Source organism: Haliotis asinina, chromosome 13 (genome assembly GCF_037392515.1).
Source record: "Haliotis asinina isolate JCU_RB_2024 chromosome 13, JCU_Hal_asi_v2, whole genome shotgun sequence".
Taxonomy (NCBI): domain Eukaryota; kingdom Metazoa; phylum Mollusca; class Gastropoda; order Lepetellida; family Haliotidae; genus Haliotis; species Haliotis asinina.
Genome location: NC_090292.1, coordinates 43333332 through 43344436, shown reverse-complemented (window position 1 = coordinate 43344436; position 11105 = coordinate 43333332). Strand labels below are relative to the sequence as shown.

General features: G+C 40.1%; 1 protein-coding gene across 1 annotated transcript; it reads right to left on the bottom strand.

Annotated features, from left to right (window-relative positions):
• Window positions 1–9752: 9752 nt before the first annotated feature.
• LOC137259561 (atrial natriuretic peptide receptor 3-like) lies at window positions 9753–10711 on the bottom strand. Its single transcript, XM_067797188.1, has 2 exons — window positions 10081–10711; window positions 9753–9871 (listed from the first exon to the last, which is right to left on the bottom strand). The coding sequence occupies exons 1-2, from the start codon at window positions 10709–10711 to the stop codon at window positions 9753–9755; spliced, it is 750 nt and encodes a 249-aa protein (XP_067653289.1).
• Window positions 10712–11105: the final 394 nt, after the last annotated feature.

Here is an 11105-nt window from a genome sequence, read left to right as displayed (position 1 = left end):
AAAAAAAATCACAAAACACCCAAAGTGGCTATAAGATTTTCCACTTGCCCTGAATTTCTTAACCCAATCATGATACTGTTATTGTGACAGAATAAATCAACATGGTACTTTTTGTTAATGTTTAGTTGACTACTTATTGAGAAGTGATAGATAGCAAAAAAAAAAAAAAGAACAAAAACTCAAATATGTATTCACTGTGAAATTTAACACTTACAGTTTGAGCAGATATGACTTGAAATCTAAGTTTATTTTGCATTTTGAAACCGTACGCAGAAATTATCTAGCAGCCCACGGACAAATAAAATACCATTATTTTGATTGCCCGAAACGAAAACTGCCTTTCTATGGACGACTGTACATCTTAAGACACGTTGTCTTCTTCATTTGAAATAACATTTATTAGGCTTATAATTAATATTTGTCATGTAATGGAGACTACATGCTATTGATATTCCCAACACGAAAACACACGAGGTTAATAATCTCTATGTATTCTTATAATAACTATTTGTGATGTCTTTTAACCTGACTGTTGTATTTGTGTGTAATAAGTGTCATCGTATCAAAGAACGGAGTTAACCAAGACATATTTGCTACCTAATATGCCAATGGCCACAGTTTGTTTTGTTTTCATTTCATCCAGCCTTGACGCAGCAAGAGTTGTATACTCCCAAGGGATCTGAGACTGATAACGCGACGGGCCGTTGATACTGACATCCAATGATCGAGTGGGGAAATACAAGCGCCTTGAGCAAGCACTAGCTGCGTGGATTTGTGCGCTATATACATATCCTCTAAAAAGAATAGCAATAATAAAAATGAGTCTTGACCAGCAGGAATACCTGGACTCTCAGTATATTTATTTAATAACAGCTGTGTATCATCTATATTTTCACAAAATAGTGACAGAACACGAGGTTTCCTTCTACTTTCAATTTTATCTTCATGAAGTGATTACAGCTTACACTATACTGCATGGCGTCACATTGCCTGAGTGGGAAATGATGACCTGTCAAGGACGACAAGGCGTGCTCATGTGTTCACGTAAAAGAACACCGACTGTTCCTTAAAATTCGGTCAAGCTATGACCGTCTCTTGACCTGCGGTGACCATCAGATTTGTTAGAAAATGAACATGGCCTTCATAAGATAGATCTCAGCGTGACATGTTTACACATGCGGTACACCTGGCGCAGGTGTTCTAGTTTTGCCTCTGATCATGGCGATAGGAGTCAGGAGCTGGAGATGCAGCTTTCACATATGTGGGTTCGTCAGTTTGTCGAAATGGACTCGTCCTGATAATGGGACAGTTGCTTAAGTGAACTCGTCTTTCGGGTCAGCAATTAAAGAAGTAGACTCGCCCATCTTTGTATACCAGTTGTATAAGGAGATTAAAACTCTGTTTAATTGTCTTAGCTGATTCACTGTCATGGTCTGGCAGTTTTTTAAGTAGGTTCTCACTCGTAGTTAATAGTTTGTTTTTTTTCTACTCGACTCGCCCTTCTGTTCTAACTGGCGTGCAAATAGAATAAGATTCTGACTGTCTTCATGGGCTAACAGCTATCCAGGTAGACCCGTCTTCAAGCTTATTCATCTTATATTGTTTTGTTACAATTTTAGACACAAAATTAGACACAAATTGAGAGCTTAATGCTGCAAGGCATGGCTTCACACGGTGTGCCATGTAGATGTCGAACCCAGGAATTGAAAGACGAACACTTTCCCCACTTGGCTACCCCCATTAACCTCTCTGACTAGATCCGTCTTTCATCGTCTACCCGTGAAGGTCTGGGATAGAATAGGCCTTCAGCAACCCATGCTTGCCATAAAAGTCGACTTTGATTGTCGTAAGAGGCGACTAACGGACATATGTCATCGGTTCCCAATTGCCCAGATCGATGCTCATGTTGTTGATCACTGGATTATCTGGTCCAGGCGCGCTTATTTAGAGACCGCCGTCATATAGTTGGAATACATAAAACTTAATTCACTCACTCACTCTTCAACGTCTAGCATTTAAAACAGACGCGTTGTCCTATTACCTTGAATCATTACACCATCATAAGACAAGTTCATATTGAATGCGTGAGAATAGACCTGCTGTTAACAGGTGTAGACCGCTTACATTTTACTATATTTTACTATATTAGTATGAGATACAAACTGAATTGTTAGAACAAATAAAGATTGACGCCATTTGTGATTGAGTGTCTGAACTAAGGCGAAGGAGTGAGGAATTGCTAAACTTAAGAAAAGAAAACGTGATTCTGATTTAAATATGAGCATCGTTTTTAATTAATTAAAAATTGAAAACGCCGACTGAAGAATAGTAAACAGATGTCTTTAATACTGGACATGTGCGAGCGAGTGCTTATGGTTAGACACCGTTTCCTTCAAAACCATGGCGGGGATCTCCAGAAATGGGCTTCACACACTGTACCCATGTAAGGAGTCGTATAATTCTGACAATATCACGAGCGTTTCACAACACGTTTTTGAAGTATTAAATCTGTACGAGGTGGTATGTAAACAATCGAGCATGTATCAGACAATTCAGTGATTGTCATACGATTACTGAGTACGTGCTCATGAATCACTATCGAATAGTGTTGGTACCCCACAGGTGACATCTGTCATAAACACTTGCAAAGTTTTGTCAACTGTTCATTCGCGAAAGAAATCGGCAACACAAGGTACAAGGCTAAATAGAGAATGACTGTTGTCACTGAAAACCAGTCCAATCGATTAATAAATTTTGTAAAGAAGAGGTGACATCATTGTAAAGGGAAATAACACCCGGTGTCCTACTCTACCACCACACGGGTACAATATGTGAAGCCCATTTCAGATGTCCCCCGCCGTGACGTTGCTGGTATACTGCTAAATAACCACACTCACTCACTCCTCCTTCACATCATCAACGCCGCCCTAATTACTTCTTTCACTAATGATCACCAAGCCTTATCAGGTTCGTCCAGAAAACAAATCGAAAATATTTCATTGCAGTCTGATATACTTTACTCTAATTTCCAATATTTAATTACGTCTAACATATTTGTAAAAAAGACATGATCCATCATTGACACTTTTACTTTGTCAGAATTAAGTTTCTATTTGAATTTGAACGGATCGACAATCTGACGAACACCTGCCGCTGCGATTTGATTTGTCTACACATATTTACATCTGTAAGAAGACCAATTTAGCGAAAAGATGGCTCCGTTCATCCTCCTGAATATGTTCAATAACTCACCAGGTGCACTCAGGAGAAGAAAGTGAAAATCAATTCTCATTTCAAGGGTCATTAACAGAAACTAATCACATCCAGTAAGACTTGATTGAAAGGAGTAGGAACCATATAAATTATGCATCCACCAAAACCACGGTCGTTAAAACGAATTGTGAATTGAGAAAGACAGTTAAAAACATCAGCTGTTAGAAACGATAACACAGACGCAGTTTACAGGTAACACTCGTCTTTCGCAATGACCAACCGTTCTCGCTGAATAATTGATATTTCCCAGCAATTGACGGAACAAAATAACCGATTATCATGCATATGAAACATTTAATGAACTATTGGATCATGCTGAGTGTTAGACAATGTCCTTCACGCAAATAAAAAAAACGACGAGGGATGTGTTTTCTTGCGTTGTTGTTATCACAGCAGCTGTTGCTAACATGGCAATTAACCGTTATGCACGCATGATGCAACCTTCATTGGAACCGTTCCTTATCATGTCGCCATCAGCAGATGTGATATTAACGCCTTTACGACACGAAGTGGAATAAAAATACGTAGTGGTAAATATATTATAGGTAGGTTCAACGGACGCATTGCATTGCAATTTTCCTTTAATGGACTTGCATATCATCAGTATGTCCATGATGGTCTTTGAGTGTCCATGTGTCTATCTTTGAGTGTCCATGTGTCTATCTTTGAGTGTCCATGTGTCTATCTTTGAGCGTCCATGTGTCTATCTTTGAGCGTCCATGTGTCTATCTTTGAGTGTCCATGTGTCTATCTTTGAGTGTCCATGTGTCTATCTTTGAGTGTCCATGTGTCTATCTTTGAGTGTTGCACCTTGCCCATGGTCATATCATTTAGCCAAATACCGCCCACGTTTATCGTCCATATTAGCAAAGGGTCTGGATTAACCTTTATCCTGTATGTTAACAGGTTCACAATCATGTTATATATGCTGTATTTGGGGTTAAACGTTCGTGGTAAGGCACCTATTTTAGTATTTTGTTTGATTCAGTCCCGTCTGGCATTCGAACCCACACCTTCAGTGTCAGGCACCTCCTAAGCTCCAGCACACAAAAAGTCTGCCGTTTAACCCACTCCGCCACCGAGGCTTCAATGAAGATGGAAGGACAACTGGCAGTCTAGACCTTGTGTACAGATAAAAAGTGTAATTGGCACGGCTCCATGGCCCCCACGAAAGCTATGAATACACAATGCCATGTAGAAAGTGGTCAAATGTGACGTGTTATATTATGTATTATGCTTGCTTAGTTAAGTACAAAGACCAAATATGTGGGTTCGAATCCCGGATGAGACTGAATCCAACAAATGTACTACAATCTGTAACTTACTAGAAAAGCGTAATCCGAAACATGACACATGTTACATCTGACCACTTGCACATGGCATTGTGTGTTCACGATCATGGTTGATGATGTTGAAACGCAAATGCTTGGATTAACCAACTCGGCTGAAAATGTGTAAACGCAAATATAAATAATAGCGACTTTCTAAATGACAATCCATATCCATTGAAATCAGTGCAAACCCATACACACTCATCCCTGAGCAGCAGAGGTTGAGAGAGTGAGCAAAGGGAACGGTCATTGGGTCACGATGACACGACTTGTCAACTCCATACAATTAGATGTCTCGGCCAGCCTAGACTCCAGGGGTCCTATATTACCGTGTATGCCCACGGGACTAATTCGCATTGTGCATGCACCGTTATGTTCACCCCAAGAGGTGATTCAGTACTTAATAGCCGTTTATTCCCCATCAGCGATCTTCACGGGCCTGTAACCTTTATGTTGATAGCGTACACCGAACACATTCTGTTGTTGTTATGTACAGAGTATAAAGCACTGGTGAATGAGAACACCCATGCGAAGCCGACCTAGGGTTATTGCAGACCCCCAGCAACGCATGTTTGCTGAACGAGGCACTTTATGGCGGAAGTGGTAAGTGCCAGGTAACTGGTCATGTCCCAGTAACGTGTATATTTGTCCTTAGTTTTTGACATAACTCCGTCACATCCCTACCCCACCCCCACCCCCACCCCCACCCCCGAAAAAGAGTTTTAAAAAAAGGTACAAGAAAAAGATGTCCACCGCAAAATATATTTTAGTCAAATACGGTCTGTACTTTTGATGTCATACGTCTGCATTTCTGTGTATGACAGCTGCTGGCAGTCTGAACATAACCAAATGTATTGTTCTATGCCACACTGTGGCACACATGTGCGTGACCAACTGTATCACAATTTGATTCACAACGTCGACTGTGCATGTGTGTGTGTGCGCGCGCGTGTATCCGAGGATTGTCGAGAACATTTTTAATTCTAATATCACAAGGCACAAGATTCTTTTTATCATCAAAAAACACTCTCCACATCTCTGAGCACGATTCTGACTAGCAGTGCAGCGATGTCATTGCATTGTCATGTCATCATTGCATTGTCATTTCATCAGGTTCATGTCATCATAACACTGTCCTGGGAGATATGGTTTGATCTGACACAAACAATATCTCATGTGAAGCAAAGTTTTGGATGACACATGTACAAATCCAGTTCTATTGTACCGTTACCCAGTGTGTCACATAAATATAACCGCCTATATTGTAGTCTACCACAGTCTCACACATGTACACCACCAAATCCTTTCTATTATACAACAGAGCAAATAGTCAAATGTGTTCAGATCTATCTATTGATGACCCATGTTTATAGACAGATGTATATTGATGCTTCTATTGATTATGCGTGAGCAGCAATCAATATTATTAATAATAGATGAACATGTGTTCCACCAGTATTCATGTAAGAATGATTATATGTCAGTATGTTTGTTCAACCTTGGAAGTATGACGTGATTCACGAGAAACTGAAACCTTCTCTCCACACCCCGCCCCTCAGTACTGACAAACAGACCACGATAGACTGAGACTTCAACCAATATGTGTATAGTTCCATTCCTTCCTCAGGGTGATTCTGCATGTTGAAGAATGTAACAGAAATAGTTGTAAGCGAGTGAGTGAGTGAGTTTAGTTTTACGCCGCACTCAGCAATATTCCACCTACATGGCGGAGGTCTGTAGATAATCGAGTCTGGACCAGACAGTCCAGTGATCAACAACATGAGCATCGATCTGCGCGGTTGGAAACCGATGACATGTGTCAACCAAGTCAGCGAGCCTGACCACCGGATGCTGTTAGTCGCTTCTTACGACAAGCATTGTCGCCTTTTATGGCAAGCATGGGTTGCTGAAGACCTATTCTTTCCCGGGACCTTCACGGGTCGATAGTTGTAAGAGACGAGTTAACTCATATTACTGTTTTCAAACACAGATCTTCTTTATCATGATTTAGGTTATGTTCCCAAATTTAGAAATTGAAAAAGGTCGCTTCTATAATAACAAAGAAAATGAATCATATGTAACTTAAATGTAATCGAAAATGAATACCACTTCTTACTTATGTGACCAGCCTATATTGAATTAAGACTTAAGTATTTGCTGATGCAATTCTATGTCTCTCATAATATACTAAAATTTAATTCCCTGTTATCATCGAAAAAGGTAAACATGATCTTGAAGACTGCTAAATATTTTCTCTATGCATTTCCAAAAAAGAAATCAATCTTGTCATATTAAGATTGCATATACCGTACAAGCTGCCATAATATATAATTATGTGTCATGTCTGCACCAATCAGGTGTTTTGTACTCATAGGGCCATGACCTCACAGTACTGAGAATACATATACTACTATAGACATATGTCATGTTTGCACCAATCAGGCGTTTTGTACTCATAGAGCCATGGCCTCACAGTACTGGGGATACATATACTACTATAGACATATGTCATGTCTGCACCAATCAGGTGTTTTGTACTCATAGGGCCATGGCCTCACAGTATTGAGAATACATATACTACTATAGACATATGTCATGTCTGCACCAATCAGGTGTTTTGTACTCATAGGTCCATGGCCTCACAGTACTGAGAATACATGTACTACTATAGACATATGTCATGTTTGCACCAATCAGGCGTTTTGTACTCATAGGGCCATGACCTCACAGTACTGAGAATACACATATATTATACTACTATAGACATATGCCATGTCTGCACCAATCAGGTGTTTTGTACTCATAGGGCCATGACCTCACAGTACTGAGAATACATATACTGCTTTAGACATATGTCATGTCTGCACCAATCAGGTGTTTTGTACTCATAGGGCCATGACCTCACAGTACTGAGAATACATATACTGCTTTAGACATATGCCATGTCTGCACCAATCAGGTGTTTTGTACTCATAGGGCCATGACGTCACAGTACTGAGAATACACATATATTATACTACTATAGACATATGTCATGTCTGCACCAATCAGGTGTTTTGTACTCATAGGGCCATGACCTCACAGTACTGAGAATACACATATATTATACTACTATAGACATATGCCATGTCTGCACCAATCAGGCGTTTTGTACTCATAGGGCCATGGCCTCACAGTACTGAGAATACACATATATTATACTACTATAGACATATGTCATGTCTGCACCAATCAGGTGTTTTGGACCCATAGGGCCATGACCTCACAGTACTGAGAATACACATATATTATACTACTATAGACATATGCCATGTCTGCACCAATCAGGTGTTTTGTACTCATAGGGCCATGACCTCACAGTACTGAGAATACACATATATTATACTACTATAGACATATGCCATGTCTGCACCAATCAGGTGTTTTGTACTCATAGGGCCATGACCTCACAGTACTGAGAATACACATATATTATACTACTATAGACATATGCCATGTCTGCACCAATCAGGCGTTTTGTACTCATAGGGCCATGACCTCACAGTACTGAGAATACACATATATTATACTACTATAGACATATGCCATGTCTGCACCAATCAGGTGTTTTGTACTCATAGGGCCATGACCTCACAGTACTGAGAATACATATACTGCTTTAGACATATGTCATGTCTGCACCAATCAGGTGTTTTGTACTCATAGGGCCATGACCTCACAGTACTGAGAATACATATACTGCTTTAGACATATGCCATGTCTGCACCAATCAGGTGTTTTGTACTCATAGGGCCATGACGTCACAGTACTGAGAATACACATATATTATACTACTATAGACATATGTCATGTCTGCACCAATCAGGTGTTTTGTACTCATAGGGCCATGACCTCACAGTACTGAGAATACACATATATTATACTACTATAGACATATGCCATGTCTGCACCAATCAGGCGTTTTGTACTCATAGGGCCATGGCCTCACAGCACTGGGAATACACATATATTATACTACTATAGACATATGCCATGTCTGCACCAATCAGGTGTTTTGGACCCATAGGGCCATGGCCTCACAGTACTGGGAATAGAGATACTACCAAAGACATATGAAATGGCTGCACCAATCAGGTGTTTTTGTACTCGTAGGTCCGTGACCCCACAGTATTGGAAATAGAGATACTGCTAAAGACGTATGTCATGTCTCCACCGGTGAGGTATTTTTGTACTCATAGGCCCATGACCTCACAGTTCTGGGAATATAAATACATAGACGAGTTTATGATCAGATGATCAGAATCGGACATTTGGCCATAGCGAACTTGATATCTGGATTGAAATGAATGTGAAACAACGCATCCTTTGACAATGGTTTCTGTCGTTTCAGACTACCCATTGTCTTTGACATTTTGTGCACAGGGAGATATCTCCATATATTTTTACGATTAATGGAAATGCACATTTCTACAGATATTTACAAATCAATACATTATCGATATTATCTTCTTCTCGATCCTCGCATCTCTCCGAGGACTATTCAATACGGACACCCCTGAAGCCATTGACGTTGGTGTTTACATTCATCTTTACGGACGAGTACATCCGTTCCTTTTATGCTGACAAAACAGTTATGAGTTATGCGTGGAGTAAACTATTTGTTATGAAACTATATGAGAGTTCGGGTTAAAGCCGTACATCAGTTTCATCATGCCGTTTCCCGATGGTTTGGTGGGTATACTACTTTGCAAACAAAGTGTTTACACTTCACTTGAAACTCTTTTAGCAGATGTATTCAACCTGTTGTTTCAACATTAGTTCTTGTTCATTTACAAAAACTTTGATTAACTTTTTAACAACATTTTAGAGATTTCTTTTAGTCCGTTGTCATTAATTGCGCACATACAACATGCTACTACCCACATAAGAGTCGCACCATTCTATCCCCCATGTTATCAAAACTGGTATTATATGCGATATATTGTATATATATTCTTCATTATTCATTTTTTTAAATGGAAAGAAATGCATTAATGTGGTAAGCTCCATGGCTATAACGCAAACAGATGCATTCAACAATCGTGTTTTGATACGCCTCGCACCGGCAGTAGTCGCCATAATCAACAGGTGTCATTTACCGCGACGAATTTATATCGTTGTGTCCCAAGTGAAGAACATGTTAGAACAGATCTCAAGCAGATCTTCAACATAGCACTTGGTATGGTACAAGAGCGTTACACAAGGTGAATTGTTCTTGTTGGACAGCACTGGAAGAAAACTTTCACATGGAAAACATTTTACAAAATATACATACATATGTTGTTTTCTTTCATGGTGTGTGAGTGAAACTCTGGAAGAAAACAATCTGGACGATATTGTCGTGTGTGTGACGTACATGGCAATATGTGATGAAAAAGTTCAGAGACAATTTAAACCAAGGTAAAAATTGACCTCAAGACACAAAAATAAGCCTTACCTCCATAGTCCCTGCCAAGCTTTTCGGGAAGGCTGTCAATGATTTCTTCGATCTTGTGGAACTTGTGGAAAGTGTGGGTAAAGTTCTTTGAAGTTCTAAGAGCAAAGTGAACACCATCTGTAGCAATGTGACAGAATCGGTGCATGACATTTTCTCTGCCGTTAGGGTTATACAGCAACATGATACGACTCCAGTCAAAGTAGTGAAACACCTTTATCAAGTAATCTCCAAGAGAATTGAAATTAGCACCAACACGGGTTAACACAGAAAACTCCTTCTTGGCCTTTGTTCCGAAATCTTTGGCCATGGCACCGGCTGTTAGCAACGGTGTGTTCCAGTATGCCACCTGCCTAGCAACAGGCGCAGCGGCATAGTCGCAGCATGGTCCGAAGAAGACGTCGACGTTCTTGTCTGCGTAGAACGTCACGGCTTGGTTCATTCCTTCAGCGTTAGAGCATTTGGAATCACCATATTGGATGGTGAGCTCGGTGCTTGTCAAGATTCCTGTCTTGTTGACACTTTCCTTTGCTACTTCCAACCCGGGTGCCACTCGTTTAATTGAGAACATGTGCCGTTCATCCGCTGGTAACAACACGGCGATTTTGGCAATGCTGTTGTCTGCAGTTGCCATGGGAACCAAAAATATAAAAATCGCTGCGAGACGCAAAATCCCCATCATTCCAAGAATATTGTTTTGAAATAATTCCAATATTTTCTGTATATCCAACCTGTGCGCAGTATCCGAATCACTTAGCCGATCACTCCTTAACCACAGACTCTTGTAATGAAGATCCAAAGATCAGACACTATCCACTTGTTGGAATATTATAGACAAGGAATTATATCAATATCAGTTAACACGCATACAATACTCACTTTTCATTCCAAGAATACTTGTGTGCTATCCGAGTAGTCCCTCCTGTCAATGTAGCTCCGTTTAGAACATTAGGAAAATATCCACAGGTCCTCAACTAGTCTTGCTGTGCTTTGATGAACTGAAGGAGATTGGTTCCAACGGCTACAAC